Source organism: Macrobrachium nipponense, chromosome 21 (assembly GCF_015104395.2).
Source record: "Macrobrachium nipponense isolate FS-2020 chromosome 21, ASM1510439v2, whole genome shotgun sequence".
Lineage (NCBI taxonomy): Eukaryota > Metazoa > Arthropoda > Malacostraca > Decapoda > Palaemonidae > Macrobrachium > Macrobrachium nipponense.
Genome location: NC_087212.1, coordinates 48,753,894 through 48,770,807, shown reverse-complemented (window position 1 = coordinate 48,770,807; position 16,914 = coordinate 48,753,894). Strand labels below are relative to the sequence as shown.

Sequence of the window (16,914 nt, the reverse complement as noted above, 5' to 3'; positions counted from 1 at the left end):
GAAGAACTGGAGAGCCAACCGAATTGCTTCCAATTCTTTTAGATTTATGTGCCAGGACATCTGTTCCCCTCTCCAGATGCCTGACACTTCTTCCTTTCCCAGTGTTGCTCCCCAACCCGCAGTGGACGCATCGGAAAACAACACTAGGTCGGGGCTCAGAAGGCTGCCAGAAACGCCTTCTGCCAGCTTTACGGGATTGTGCCACCACTTTAGGCAATCCTTGACCGACTGAGAGATGTTCAGAGTCACATCCAGGTCTTCCTTGTTTTTCCAGTTCTCCGCTAGGAAAAACTGGAGCGGTCTGAGGTGCAGTCTCCCCAGGGAAACAAACTTCTCCAGCGAGGAAATGGTCCCCAGCAGACTCATCCATTCCCTCACCAAGCATGTTTCCTTCCCCAAGAAGGCTGACACTTTTTCTAAGCAGTTCTGCTGACGTTCCAGGGATGGAAAAGCTCGAAAAGCCACTGAATCCATCTGAATCCCCAGATACACGATGGACTACGTAGGGATCAGATGGGACTTTTCAAAATTTACCAGAAGTCCTAGGGCCTTCGTCAATTGCAGCGTTGTATGAAGGTCCTCCAGACAATGATCGAATGAGCCAATCATCCAGGTAAAGCGAGACTCTTATCCTTGAGAGGTGAAGCCATTTCGCCACATTCCTCATGAGAAGCGTAAAAACCATCAGTGCTGTGCTTAGCCCGAAGCAGAGAGCTCTGAATTGAAAGACCTGTCCCTTTAAGACAAACCTCAGGTACTTCCTTGACTGAGGATGGATCGGGACGTGAAAGTAGGCGTCTTGGAGGTCTAAAGAAACCATCCAGTCGCCTGGTCTTAAGGCTCCTAGAACAGACTGAGACGTTTCCATCTTGAATTTGTCCTTTTTGACAAAAAGCTTCAGCCTGCTGACAGCAGGCAGTCTCCATCCCCCAGACTGCTTCGGTACCAGGAACAACCTGTTGTAGAAGCCTGGGGATTCTAGTGCTAGAACCTGTTCTACAGCTCTCTTCTCGAGCATTTGCTCGAGCAGATCGAACAGAATCTGTTGCTTCGCAGGTTGGTAGGAGGCGACAGATCCTATGGGCTCGTGCTCAAAGTGGAGTTTTGGGGGGGAGTTTTGAAGAATGGGATCTTGTATCCTCTTTCGATGATTTCGAGGGACCAGCGTGTCGTCCCTCTTATTTTCCATGCTTCTGCAAAGGATAAGAGCCTTGCTCCGACAGGCGTCTGAAGGCCCAACGCGTCACTTCTTACCCCTGGGTTTGGAAGGGGTTCTGCCTCTAGAGAGACCTCTTCCTCGAGGAGATGCTCTCGAGGAAGCACCGCCACGAAAGGGCTTCTGCTTCTTGGAAGCCTGAGCAAGAGGAGTTGTAGGATGGGCTGCAGGATGTCTGGAAGACTGAGCCAGGAGGTCTTGGGTCGCCTTTTCCCAAAGGCTGACTGCTAAATCCTTTACCATCGACTGCGGAAGAGATGGCTAGATAGAGGGGCGAACAGCAACTCTGACCCTCTGAGAAGGAGACACGGACTTCGCCGTGAAGTTGCAGTATAAGGCTTTCTTCTTAAGAAGCCCTGTAGAAAAGTGGGAGGCCAGCTCATCAGAACCATCCCTGACTGCCTTATCCATACAGGCTAAGACACTGGACAGCTCCTCAAGCGAAAGTGAGTCCGGACTCCGAAAAACTGCAGGTCCAGGGCACCCACAAACACCAATCTAGGAAGTTAAATACCTCCATCGTCCGTAAACAAGGCCGGGGATCCTTGACTGCACACTCTGAAGCTTTCCGATGATCCGCTAAAGGTGCGTCCTGCCGAGCGTCCTGAAGAGCGTCTTGGTGAGTAGCGCAACAAGCGTCCTGAAAAGCGTCCTACAGAAGCGTCAACGCGAGCAGCCTGAGAGGCGTCCTGGTGAGCAGCACGCCGAGCGTCAGGAAGAAGAGCGCGAGGAGCGTCATAGCAAGAAGTACGGCAATCGTTGCCAAGACAAGCCTTACGGTCTAGAGAGCGTCCTGCATGACGCTCATCGACACTTCTAGATAAGCGCTGGGGAGGTAAACGGGATCTAGAAGGCGACGAAGCAGAGGAGGGCGACGAACGAGAAGGAGAGGGGGACTGCCTGGACCTCTTGATAGGCAGCCTCGAATCCTTCCTGCAGCAACGGGGCTCTGCCTCCCTCTTGGCAAAAAACGAGGCCAACTGCTGCTGCATGTCAAGGAGAATCTTCTTAGATGGAGTAGATTCCCGATCAGGAGAAGGGCTGATCCTGTGAGAAGACGAGGGGCGAGGGGACGCCTTCTTCCTTCTTCACAGGAACAACCTTAGAGCGACTGGGGCGCTAAAAAGTGGTCATCCTCCGATGACGTCCTGGTCCTCTTCTGCGGGGGGGGGGAAAGGCGTCGAAACATTCAGGCGACGACTGTAACGCAGGTCAAGAAAGAGGACGTGAGGCGTCCTCTTCTCTAAAACTTCTCTTGAGAGGGCGAGAGTCCTTCCGAGAGCTCCAAACCCTGTGTGGGGAGGACGCGAAGCAATCCTTAAGGATTCGTGCCCGTGCACGATCCTTGGCTGCCTGGGAAGCGTCATCGGGTCCTACCGAAGGGACGCCAGATCAATGGGGAGTCCCCGTAACCCTCCTTCGGTTTTCAACTTGCCCACTCCCTTTGTCCTGGGAGTCAAACAGAGGTCTAGACCTAGAGGCATTATAGGGCCGATCTGACGCCCCCTCCAAAACACTAGGGGCACTAACACCATCACCACACTTCACAACACTAGATTGGAGAGCGCGCACTTTAGACTCCAAGTTACGGATACTCCATAATAACAGAAAAGGCATTACCTTCCGCAGACACAACCTCAGGGCCCGAAGGCAACACCACAGGGTTAGGTAAAACAAAGTCTACAGAAGGGTTAGCAGGTGACATATCACTACCCTGACTTCTGCTCACTGAAGCACTCCTGGAGGAAGACCTCTTGATTTTGTCACGCTCTAACTTGCGTACATACAAATCATACGTCTTCCATTCGGAATCAGGCAAACTCTCACACTCCTTACATCGATCATCCAACAAACAAACATGCCCCCTACACCTCGTGCATACCAAGTGAGGGTCTACCGAAGCTTTCGGTAGCCTCACCTTACACCCAACACACTCTGAAACTAGCAGAACTAGATCCAGACATCTTATCCAAAGAACAGTCAAAGCCAAATTCAAATCAATACACGATAGCGTATGCCTAGCCACAAATCCAAGTCAAAAACCCAAAAGACAATCAGATACCTAAGCGGCAATGAAGTCTACAAAATCCTAAGACGGAGGTACTGAAAACAGGTGTTGACAGTACCGGCGACAGAGAAAATCTGAATAGAAAATGGGAATGGTTCCTCATACCCGCCGAATGGGTACTAACTACCTGATTTCCCACTGCGTGTGTCGTAAGTTTTGAAATTCTGTCGGACTTCGGAGAATACAGCTATATATATATCTGACAGTTAAGTTTCATGAACAAAACTCACTTTAATTAGCTATGTTGTGTCAGTCTCTATCGGCAATGAGTCATTGCCATTCTGTTGGAGTTGGGTACTATTTTGACAAGTGCAGTACAGGTGCGGTATAAGTGAATTGTGCAATGAGTTACTGTACTGCTACTGCTGCAGCTTGGAATTAGACACATGCCATACAGGTCTAGTCTGAGTTGAATTTGGGAGGAAGTGGCTGGCTGCACTGGCATACCTCAGTCCTCACTCAGAGTGGTTACTAGTTTATGCCTTAGAAATTGTTTATATAACCCTAATATATGACCTTTCAACTTTTGAACCTTTAACCCCTTCAAAGACTTATTTTTTCAACATAATGTTTCAAAAACGAATCTAATTGTTTTTATTGAATTAAATTAAAATATAACTTGTTTAGACTCTATTCTAATTTGATTTCAACAGAAAATTGTGATTATTTTATGTAAAAATGATATTGTTATGATACAATAAAGTTTCATACATACTTACCTGGCCAGATATATACATAGCTATCGACTCCGTCGTCCCCACCCCCGACAGGAAATTTCGAATTTCGCGGCACACGCTACAGGTAGGTCAGGTGATCTACTGCCTGCCGCTGGGTGGCAGGATAGGAACTATCCCCGTTTTCTAATCAGATTCTCTCTTCCAACCTGTCTCCTGCGGGGAGGCTGGGTGGGTCTTTAATTGTATATATCTGCCAGGTAAGTATGTATGAAACTTTATTGTATCATAACAATATCATTTTTTCATACATTCAACTTACCTGTCAGATATATACATAGCTGATTGACACCCTTTGGTGGAGGGCAAGAGACAGCTAATTACTGACTAACAGGTAAACAACATATGTTGTAGGTATTTATAGACCTTAGTTCCTCTGTGTTTCTAGACGAAGGATTGACTTCCTAGCTATTGCATAGGAGTCTGCTTCATCTCAAGAGCCTTAGCGAGATAGTGATCTTGTGGCCAAGAGTTCTTGTGGATCTGTCGATGGGGTCTCTTCCACGTTACTCGACAGAACCTAACTGGCGTTTGTCAATGTGAGCACATCCGCTTATATGACACACGCACTTATTTAAGGAGCGCAACACCGATCCGATCACCTATTCCTAACATGAGGGTTCGCGCTAATTGAAAGAGAGTTATCCCCCAAACTCCTTTCCAACTCAAATAAAAATCATTGAGTTAAAATAAATTCAACTCATTATTAAAGGATCAGTGTCGGCTCCTTATCCCAGCAACGTATCCGCTGCTACGTATAAACCAAGAGAGAAGAATCTCTCGTAGGTTAACTTGAAGTCCTTCGTGTAATGAGCAGTCAACACATAGTTGCATCTCTTATATGTTAAAGCTAATATGTCTTCCTGACATATTGTTACGAAAAGAACAAGAATTTGCAAAAAGCTCGCACTTCATGAGCTTTTTAAATTCTCAGCTGTTTGAAGGTATCATCAAGTCACTTATGAAGTGCTTTAGAGATCACCATTGTTTCAAAGAAGACTAGGACTTCTTGAAACTGGATCTCATCTGGATGAAGCCTAACGCCTGGCTTGCGCCTGGCTGGCGCGAGGAGTATCCTGTTTAGAATACTCCTGGCGCCTGACAGTCGTAAAACTCTTCGAACTACTCCTGGCGCCTGGCAGGAGTATCGCGCTTCGAATACTCCTGGCGCTTGGCAGGAGTACCGCGCTTCGAATACTCCTGCACTGGCAGGAGTATCGGCGCTTCGAATAATCCTGGCGCCTGTTAGGATATTAAGCTCAGAATACTCCCTGGGAACCTGGCAGGAGTATCGCGCTCCGAATACTCCTGGCGCCTGGGAGGAGTAACGTGTTGGAACTACTCCTTGGCGCTTGGCAGGCGCAGAGCGCCTCGAATACTCCTGGCTTCTAGTAGGCGCCTCTTGTTCGAAATACTCCTGGCGCGTGGGAGGCGCCTGGGCGCGGGGGGGCGCCTGCGCGGGAGGCGCCTGCGCGCGGGGAGGCGCCCCGGCGCTGGGAGGAGTATAAGCTTCGGAATACTCCTGGCGCCTGGGAGGAGTATTAAGTCCAGAATACTCCTGGCGCCTGGTAGGAGTATCACGTTCCGAATACTCCTGGCGCCTGGGAGGAGTATCGTGCTCATCGGAATACTCCTGGTGCTTGGCAGGAGTATCGCGTTCCGAATACTCCTGGCGCCTGTTAGGAGTATTAAGCTCAGAATACTCCTGGCGCTTGGTAGGCACATCGCGCTTCGAATACTCCTGGCGCCTGGTAGGATTAAAAAGTCTAGAATACTCCTGGCTCCTGGGAGGAGTATCGAGGTCAGAGTACTCAAGGCGCCTGGCAGGAGTATCTCTTCCCGAATACTCCTGACCTATGGAAGGGCGCATCTAGTTCCGAATACTCCTGTGGCTTGGTAGGAGTATCGCTCATGTAATGGCCTTTCGAATGGCAAGTATATTGCGCTTAGCGGGCGCTATACTCCTATCAGGAGTTCTCTATTCTCCAGTTGGCTCTTGTTTGCTTGGATGAAGATCTTGGCCTAGAACGATCTACAGTAAAGTCAGGCTCTTTGCGCCTACTTGGCGCCTGGCTCCTAGTTGGCGCCAGACGCTTGGCAGGAGTTACTTCCTTTCCCACGTCTCGCCTGACCTAACGCATCGCTCCCCCAGAGATGGCCGCTTGTGCGACAACTCCCCTGTAGGGTCGTCGCGCCCCGACAGGAGATCGGTATTTGGATCTCTTAATCAGAAGTCTGTCATCCTTTTTACGAGTAGGATCTTTAGAAAGTACTCCTACCAAGACGCTAATTGCCTGCACATTCATCACATTTAGTCCGCTCCATCCAGTAGACAATAGGAAATCTCAAAAGTCCAAGAGACAAGTCTTCCTCCGAGGAGGATCATTATTGCATACTTCCGTTGCTAACGAGTTCTCCTCCTACATGTTGATGAGTTTTCTCGTTGCAGAAGCTTCCCTATCCTGCCCGAAGGAAGAAGGGAAGACTTGGAATTTAAAGAGATTCTGAGCTGAAATTGGTTGATTTCTAGCTCTTGAATGTATCTCTCTGAAACCTTTTGGGAAGTAGGTTTGAGACCCTTCTCGCGTTCCAAAGACTCTGTCAGTAAACGTTTAAACCTTTTCTTCTTCTGTAGATGACAATGTCACTACATTACCCGGACAACGAAACCTCTATCTAAAAGCGTTGATCCAGGAATAAAAGGCTTTAGTTCTCTTGCCAACATACTATGCTGCCAGAACCCAATGCCGAGTCGTCATAGAATTTGATTCCAGATTCTAAAAGACCAAAATTTCACTTGTCCTTGATCGTTAGGGACAAGAGAAACATTTGATTAGGAGCAGTTCCATATTGTCGGAACACGAATCTGAGGCCCAAAATTAGGATCCCATTCTAAGTATAAGATCTCCTACTCTTATCGTATAGAGGTATTGTATAAGATCCCGAAGATCTTAATTCTCTACTATCTCTAATATTCTTTGTCTAGACAGAATATATCTTTTCACTGTGTTCATTGATAGCATAAATTACCAAGGTGATTCTTCCCTCTGAAAGGGAAGAAAACCATTATGTGGTTCACAGAGGTATCGGAAGAGGACAGTTTTCCCCTTTCTATCTAGCACGATCTGCAGCAACTCTATGTCTTTAACATATTTAAAGGAATTATCAAGCTTCCCTTGAAAAAAATCCTCTCATTCATATTTACTTCTGGTCAGTCTGCACGCAGACAGACTCAGAGTGAATAGGTTTTTCAGGTTCCAATATTTATAATAGATTCCGATCAAATCTCTTCGAAAAAAAAACTTCCGACACATGCTGAAAGAAGAACGTGACTTCTGTGAATCAACCTTTTATTGCGAAAATGATGCATTCATCTTCTTCCTTAGACGCCCATTTATTTTAATATGTGTTAAGAATATATACAACTAGGGGAAAAAAAAAAAAAGACTAAAGTTTATTCCCCTATTTAATTTAAAGATGGCGTATCTTGCCTACCTCTTCTTTCGAGGAAAAGGAAGCAATCTATAAGAAGGTGGTCGTTCATTTCTGCCTTGCGAAGATATCTGTGAATATTTTCCGCAGGGTCTGACAACTCTTTCCAATGAATGTTAAATCGTGCTCTGCCGAATTAAAATTCTTTATAATCCTATCACATTGTGGTAAACAGCATTCATCTAGGAAACTCTTGTAAGGATAGTAGGAACGGCTGTAATTAACCACGGTGTGTGCATAAGGCTTAAGCGTATCGTTATCTTAAGGTGAATTTCCTACTACATTCTTTCCTCGCCGAGGCAGAGAGATATCCTTAGCAAAACGAATACGATGTTATTCATGTTTGCCTAAAAAATCCCCTCAATTCGTGGTTAAGTCCTATGATTGAATAGGGGAAATATACGGTGAAGCATTTGATCCTTTAGGAGAGAAAGATGTAACCAACCGTTCACGACCGAGAACCGGATGGTACTAGATTGGCTCACAATTACAGCCGTGTCGTTCACTGCCTGGCTGCATTCATTCTGAGTTGCCAGTTACTCCCTTCAATGAATGGATATAATAAAATTATTCTCGAGTCTAAGAAAGCTCTCAATAATGCAAATTTTAGGCAAACCACCTTTGTTAAATACCGAGGCTGACTAGGTATTGTCGTAACAAACCTTTTAGCGAAGTCTTTACTAGGAAAATCCTGTAAGGATATAGACAATTCCGTAGCGAACCAGAAAGGCAACTATGGTATGCGTATTATGACTTGTCATTCAGTAGTCATATACAGCAAGCCTTCTACGACACTCTTTCCTTTCCGACATGCAGAGAAAGAATAGAAATCTTACTCTCTTCGTTCATTTTCGTCAATAATCCCGAATGAGTATTAGTCGAAAGATATTGCAAATGACAAACCGAGGATCGAAGAGAATCTCTCCAGCTTTTATTATCTTGGAGATAAGTCCGTATTTTACGCCTTTCTTATCTGGAAGAGCCTCTAATCATGAATGAGAGCTCGTACGAGTCTTGTTCAACTTCCAAACGATTGCCCTCTTTCTGTAAATGGTTGGTTGCAATCTATTTTAGAAGGAGGATGATTTTAATATCCTCTTACTAATACTGAAACTAATTCTCACAATTCTGCTCTATCTTCCATTCCTCAATTTGGGCAAGATTGAGCAACCGAAGGAGAGCGCTTCCTTTCGAAAGGTGAAGGGCTATTCGCAGTACCGACTCTAACCTGACAAGGGCTACGGCAGCCTGTGCTACATCTTGAGTCCCTGCCTGGAAAAAAACCGAACTTGCTCTTGCCTTTATTGCATTAAGATCGATCCTGACAAGGGCAACGGCCGCCTGCGCGACAACTCCGCCCTCCCTATCAGGAGAAGCCTCGAATGTCTTTCACCCTTCGCCTGGAGGACTCTCGGCGGTTGTCAGGTCTCTTGTAGGAGAAATTGTCTGGCGCTAAGCAGGAGTATCTTGCCTAGAATACTCCTGGCGCCTGGTAGGAGTATCACGTTCCGAATACTCTGGCCGCCGGGAGGAGTATCGTGCTCGTCGGAATACTCCTGGTGCTTGGCAGGAGTATCGCGTTCCGAATACTCCTGGCGCCTGGGAGGAGTATCGTGATCAGAATACTCCTGGATCCTAGAAGACGTATCGCCCTTGGAAAGTTTTCTTGTTGGAAAGTTCCGAGCATCTGAAAGGCGATCCTCGCTTGGAAAGTTCTGTACGTCTGGAAGGTTTATTCGAATCTGGAATCTTCCGCCTTCTGGAAGATCCTGTGTGCGGAAGGTTCCGATCTCTTGTACATTTGTTCTTGTGCTTAGAATTCGACAATACTTCCGTTTTCGACATAGCCCTCCCTTTCTTCTGAATGAGAAGGACTCCCATTTTCCGATAAAGATCCTGGTTTCATAGTCTTTCAGGCGCTTTGCGCCCATATTCAGGCCCTCCCGTCAGGTGCTTTGCGCCTCGTTTCAGGCGCTTTGCGCCTTGTTTCAGATGCTTTAGGCGCATTGAGCCTCGTTACCGGAGCTTCATGCCCAAGGAGCTAGAAGCTTAAAAGTTATATATATGTGTACTCACTAACGAGATCCATATATTCACTCGATCAACAAATATTCTTTAATAATCTAATTCGTTCTTCTCAGAATAGAAATATTTTCATATACTTCTCCGTTTCTCCGTCTCTTCTGAGGTTCCGATAGCCAGACGAGATTATCTTGCATCTTCATTTAATCTACGCCGTGAATGTTTTACTCCTTATTCGTCAAGACGATAATAAAAAGGGGACCATTGAATTAGGATGCCTTTCCAATGGCTATCCCTGGCAGTCTGGGACGTTCTACAGAACCTGCCGAGGGGACGCCTGAACGGTGGGGGTTCTCCATAACCTCCGTACGGCTTTCGACATTCCTTCTCCTCCGGGCCAGGGAGCTTGGAAGAGGTCTAGGCCTGGGAGCGAGACAGAGCCGATCAGACGCACCCTCTATTGCAATGGGGAACACTATAATCACTTCTTACCGGTAAAAAAAAAAAAAAAAAAAATAAAAAAAATAGCTCGTATCTTGAGCTACATTCCTTTATCTTCAAATTGCAAATGAATTTGTAGTTTTCTGTGAAGTAAGAAGGTGATGAGGAAACAACACTACTAGTACTGTTACTATTCTAACTGCTTGTCAGAACAAGAGGGCTATTAAAGCTTCTAACCGAAAAGCATATCTAGTTCTATGTTTTCTGACTTCCTCAAAATAGGAAGTTACCTTATTTTCCTCAATCAAATTCTACCATTTATTACACTTTATCAATGAATAAATATTTATATTTCCCTTTCTTGCAAACTATGTAATTGTCTACCGAAAACTTCGGTAGTTACACATACTCTATTCTTCGAAAACTTCGAAGTTAATTCATTAAAAGTTATTAAAAAGTTATTAGAAAAACGTATGCCAAACACCGATCCAGTACTTCCCTGTAAAGTCGGCCCAGAAGATCGATGGCGATGAAACACGAAAAATCAAATCAGGAGGGAAAGCAAACATATGTTTACCTTCCCAGCGACAGAGAGAATCTGATTAGAAAAACGGGATAGTTCCTAGTCCTGCCACCCAGCGGCAGGCAGGTAGATCACCTGACCTACCTGGTAGCGTGTTGCCGCGAAATTCGAATTTTCTGTCGGGGACGACGGAGTCGATAGCTATGTATATAATTCTGGACAGGTAAGTTGAATGTATGAAATTGTAATTTTTAGAAACTCCACTTGAGACCTTTTTATGGCCAATAACGAGTTATCTCGTATAAATTATAATCATTTATTCTATCACGAGATATCTCGTATGCTTCGTTTTAGTAATTTGATAAATAGGAATTGAATAAAAATCATATTGATGCTTGATAACTTTTTATTTTTCCACTTCATTTTGATAAAAAGTATTTTTTTTATTTCATTTGAATAAAAAAAAACAAAAAAAAAATTTCACCATTGAATAAACAAAATCATATATTTCTCTTCATTTGGTGGGTAAAAAAAATAAAAAAAAATTCACTTCACATAAACCAGTGTATTTCCAATCATTTTGTATGGTATGATTTGAAGCAGGGGGTTATACACAGACTAACTTCACATATCTCACACATGTAGCGAGACTCTCGTCTGATCGGTTTTCCATTATTATCCCTTTTCTTAGAGCAAACAACACATTGCCTTGTAGGAAATTTCTTTTTGGGTGTAGGAGGAATGTCAATTGGAAAATGCCTTCCTGAATAGCGAGTAGGATTCGCTGAAATAGATGGTCTACCTGGTCTTGTTTGAGGGATTTCAGCATGATACTTCTTCAGAGTTGAATCAATTATTTCCACCCTGAATTTGAGAGATGAACAGCAATTTTTCATTACTCATCTTGAAACACTGATATGCATTCCAAAGGGCTAGATCTAGATGATGGAAGAAAACTTTTTTGTAATATTTTTTTGTTCTTTTCCTGGGAACAGGATAATTTGCCAAGTTTTGATCCAACTTATCCACACCACCATTGTGTGGTTATAGTCTACTACAACTTTGGGCTTCTTTTCGTACCTCTCCTACTCGCAATTTCAACTTCATCACTATTGTGAACTGTGGAGAGTAGAACAACATCTTTTTTATCCTTCCATCTCATGGCCATAACTTTACCTCTACGATAAGCAGACATTTCCCCCTTCTTCAACTTTTCAGTTTTCAATGAAACTGGCAGGTCTTTTCGATTATTCTAACAGTGCCATAGCAATCTGTTCTACATTTTACTAGAATATCCACTAACTCAGGACTGGTGTAATAATTGTCTATTGTAAGGCAATAGCCTTTATTCAAAAGAGGTTTCAGTAAAGTCATTACAACCTGTGAGGATTTAGGCAATTCATTGAATCCTGGTCGAATGTGTTCCTTTACCTACATAAATAAAAAAATCTCCACATATATCCTGTACTCGCTTCACATAACATAAAGAACTTTATGCCGAATCTTGATCTCTTCAATGGGATATATTGTACCCATCCCAATCTTCCTTTATATAGCAAGAGACTCTCATCAATTGAAAATCTCTTGTGGGGTGTAGACAGTTCTAATTTATTTCTAAGTGCACATAAATAGGATATATCTTTATTCAGTTTGGGATTAGGATGCGAATTTGCCATCGTATGCTTCATTATTTCAGAAAAAATGCAGGTACTGCCTGATTTTTCTGTATCTTTTGGAAAGGCATAGTTTTCAGCAAAAATTGGGTTTCTAAGAAGTGGATTTTTTTAGACCAATACAAGGATTCTTCAGGCTTCTTCACAATTCCCTTTCAAAGTATTTAGTGCTAAGAAAACTCTGAGTTCAGGTGGAGTTACAGGATGCCACGTATTTGGGTCTGCATTGCATTGCTCAGCAAATCTATTGGTTTCAGTGCAAATAAGTTCAATCAGTTCATCATCAAAAAATACATGGAAAAAATCTAAAGGCGACATACTTTCAATATTCCCTGGGATATTGAGACCTGTTGTTCCTGTGAATGGAAATCGAGGGGGTGGAGGGGCAGTAGAATCTGCGATTCTCCTCCATTGTGTTTCATCCATTACTGTATCTGTATCTGTATTGGTATCGCTGTCATCGTCACTGGAATCATCCAAGCTTGAATCGTCGCCTTCTGAGCCAGAACTTTCAAGCTCTGTAAATGATTCCTCAGTATCACTGTTGTCATGGTAATTTGCCATAACTGGGCTAAAACATAAAAAATAAATAAAAGGCTAGAATAATAAATAAATAGTCAAGATACTAACAAATTACTCGACAATATATCATATAAACAGTCTAAAATAAAAAAAAGAACAATGAAACTTACCTAACAAAACGTGAAAATGAAGAAATACAGAAGATTCTAAAAGTCACCACTGGAGAGCTAGTAAAATAGTGCGTACTCATCGTAAAAAAAGGGAAAAAAAAAATCCTTGGAAAAAATTATACTTGACGTATCACAAAATGGTCAAGAGACAAACAAACGACACGAAATCATCATAATAAGTCAATAATATAACATATAAACAGTCTTAGATGACAAATAAACAACCAAATTTACTTAGAACTGGCGAAAATACGATATAAAATACGTACAAACGACGAACAACCTCTCAAGATCACCGGTTACTCTATATACCACAAAATACTCATGGGGTTAGCTAACAAGACACAACAGCAACACGATGAATCAATAATATAACATATAATCATCTAAGATGACAAAAAATAATGCAACCAAACTTACCTAATTAGGCAAAAATACGCAAAACAAAAAAAAAACAAAGGTCAAAGATGGCAGTGAAGTGCTACTAATGACGCGTCGTCTGCGCGAAAAATACAGAAAATTATCGTTGGTAACTCACGACTTCCAGCAGGCAAATACCACTGCCAAACGTATGATATAGGACGAGATATCTCGGAGAAGCCTGCTGTAACAATACTGAGCCACGAGAAATCTCGTATTAGCCCAATATTCACGTTTAACTTTTCAACGAGATATTTCGTGGTAAGTCCAAAATTTTTTAGCACAATGATAACCGATATATCTCGGGTTAATCTTGTAAGGGGTTAATATACAATAACTAGAGAAGAATGATTTTAGTAATAAGAGTAATATGGAGGTAATAGGTGTCTGTATCAGTTTGACTTTAAAAGCTGGTATCAGAATCTGTATCGCCTTTAAAAACTGCCATTGATATCCAAAAATTTGATATCGGTGCATCCGTAATATGGGTTTAGGAGATACCTTCGCTGTGAAGCATTGTCCTGAGAAGTAGGGAGAGGTTCTCGCAAGCCTGACCGGGTACTCAGCTCACCATTGCTGGGCCGAGATAGCAGCTCAAGCTGAGTGCTTGACTCAGCCAAGCCACCCTTACCATTCGAACGTGATGGGAGGTTGGGAGAAGTTAAGTGAGAAACAAGCTGGCAACTGGCAAGAATATACATCCTCTTAGTGATGTGCCCCTGACTTCTTTGAGACCGAAGCCTCTGATGGAGTATGAGCAGAGGACCTCCTCTTTGCAATTCCAGATGATAGGTTGGACACCGCAGCACCGACCAGGAACCTGGCCAAGTACTGGAAGAAGTACTGGCAGGAGCAGCAGGTGCAGATACCAAAGGAGCAGGAGCAGCAGTGGCTGCCCAGGTGACAGGAGAGGCAGAAAACAGGAACAGCACCTGCTTCCATTACTGCAGGATTGGCAGCAGCAGGGGAAGCACTGCCCGAAGCAGTGGGCACAGAGAACGTAGAGGGAGACACCACGAAACCAGTAGGCAGGTGTATAGCTATATCTGTCACCATTGAGGGTGTGATAGCCATCAGATGGTGACAGAAGACCATAGTCTGAACCTTGAAGGTTGAGGTGGTAGTAGAGGGTGTCATAGGAGTCTCCACTACGTGCGGAATCACAGGTCTGGTCAGATGAGCCAGAAGAGCTGGGAGAGATGGAGTCCCCACAACCCCCAATGACTGCCAAGCTGCTGACAGGTCCGACAGCGGCTCCTCCACCATACCAGAAGAAGGAAAAGTTGGGTTAGATAAGGGAGACTTTTCTCTATGAGAGAAGAGCCAATCCCTTGGAGAGACCAGAGACATCCAAACTGAAATCGCAGTGGACCACTGCCTCCTCCTCCCGACCCGACGAATCAGATGAACCAGAGGCCTCTCCCGAATGAGGAGCACAAAGGAGAAGCTTGCTGAGAGAAAGAAATGAAGATGAAGGGCTAGCCACCAAGGGAGTCATTGGGGGCGTATAACCCTCATACGGCGCCTTGGTGCCCTTCCTCCAATAATGTTTCCTCCCTGCAAACTTCACCTACTGCAAGTGCAAAGGGCATGAGGATCTAATTTCATAGATGAACGTTAGTTATTACACTGTTTATTCACCATCCCAGGACACACACGCTTGGGGTGTGGGGGGTTGGATTTATGGTCAGGCTTTGATGATTCCTGGATTTGCATATCGAAAACTCAGAATCAAAATGTTATTGTTATAATACAATTAAGTTTGTTCATACTTACCTGGCAGATATATATATAGCTGTATTTTCTGAAGTCCGACAGAATTTAAAAATTCGCGGCACACGCAGTGGCGGACAGGTGGTAGTACCCATTCCCCGCCGCTGGGAGGCGGATATCAGGAACTATTCCCATTTTCTATTCATATTTTATCAGTGCCACTGTCTCTGAGGGGAGGTGGGTGGGCACTTTAATTATATATATCTGCCAGGTAAGTATGAACAAACTTAATTGTATTATAACAATAACATTTTGTTCATGAAACTTACCTGACAGATATATATATAGCTGAATCCCACCTTCGGATGGTGGAAGAGACAGAATAGGATTTTTTTCTTTTTGGGAAACTAAATTAAGTAGATGATATACATCTTGGTTCCTGACCTGTTAGCATAGCCGACTTCGTGATTACTGTCACCAAAGTCTGCTTATGCGTTACTAGAGTTGCCAGCGAGGTAGAGACCTGTAATGCTGGTGCGCTCTAGATGATCTGTCAACGGGGGCGTGACCACAATGTGACTAGACCATATGACCATACTTTTGAGGGCACCGAAGCTAAAACCACCACCTGACCTAACTATCAAAGTTAGTTCCATAAACTTCTAGGCTAAAAAGAAAAGGACGCGCCTCAAGCGACCAACCCTTCAAAGTTAAAAGCACCACCCTATCCCTTTTCTATAGGATAGGATTCGTGTTGCTTCTTGCACCCAATAATATATCTACGGATATGTATGGTCCTAGCGACTTACGGATCTGAAATGTCGTCTTCACATCCCGTCGGGAGTGTGAAGCGAACACAGAGTTGCTCACTAAAGCGTGGCACTCAGGATGTTACTGAGTGTCATGCTCTGTTGAAATGCTTCGAGTCCGCGCCCTCACCTCTTGAGCATCTTCATATTAAGAAAAAATCTCAAATCTTTATGCAAACATAATGAATGAGACCTCTTAAAAGAACTCCTTGGCTATAATGCCAGGGTGTTCTTGGACATGAACAGTCTGGTCTTTTTTACGGAACACCGCAGATTGTCGGGAGTGTGAAGCGAACCCAGAGTTGCTTCGCAAAAGCGTGGCACTCAGGATGTTACTGAGTGTCATGCTCTGTTGAAATGCTTCCGAGGCCGCGCCCTCACCTCTTGAGCATTGATATTAAGAAAAAATCTCAAATCTTTATGCAAACATAATGAATGAGACCTCTTAAAAGAACTCCTTGGCTATCATGCCAGGGTGTTCTTGGACATGAACTAGTCTGGTCTTTTTACGGAACACCGCAGATTGTCTGTTGACCTTGACTTTCTATAGTTTTATCAAGATAAAACTTGAGAGACCCTACAGGGCACAGGACTCTCTAATGCCCTTGCCCTAATAATTTGTGCCATACCCTTGGTCTCCAAGCCTTCGGGTCAATGGTCAGACAGGTTTTCGTTCTTATCAAGAACGGAAGGCTTAGCGGACAGACCGCATTATGTCTTTAAAGCCAAAACCTCTGATGATGGCTAAAACCTCACTAACCCTCCTTGCCGTGGCTAGAGCGGTTAGAATATTAGCCTTTCTGGTCACGTGTATTAAGTTCGCAGAAAGGATAGGTTCGAAATGCTTTTGCATCAGAAACTCAGACTACGTCTAAGTTCCATGCCGGAACCTTTGATCCAGAGAATACAAGATCTCCACAGACCTCAAAGATCGTGAAGCTTTGTTGTTTGACAGAACCGAATCTCTGAGCCTAGAGGCCGTCAACAACATATTTGCATATTCTACAACAGTTAGGACTTCTATCTTAGTCTCATACTTCATACGGAAAGATAGAACCATAACGAAATTCACAGAGGTCGAGGTGGAGGAACAGTCATTTCCCTTCACTAT

At 44.0% G+C, this 16,914-nt stretch overlaps 1 protein-coding gene across 1 annotated transcript in view; it reads right to left on the bottom strand.

The window, feature by feature from the left end:
* Positions 1 to 12,301: 12,301 nt before the first annotated feature.
* The window catches only part of LOC135197472 (uncharacterized), a 41,195-nt gene continuing 36,582 nt past the window's right edge, over positions 12,302 to 16,914 (bottom strand). Inside the window, exon 4 of the mRNA XM_064224538.1 lies at positions 12,302 to 12,766. Coding sequence (XP_064080608.1) covers positions 12,302 to 12,766 — 465 coding nt within the window. The remainder of the gene's footprint in view (positions 12,767 to 16,914) is intronic.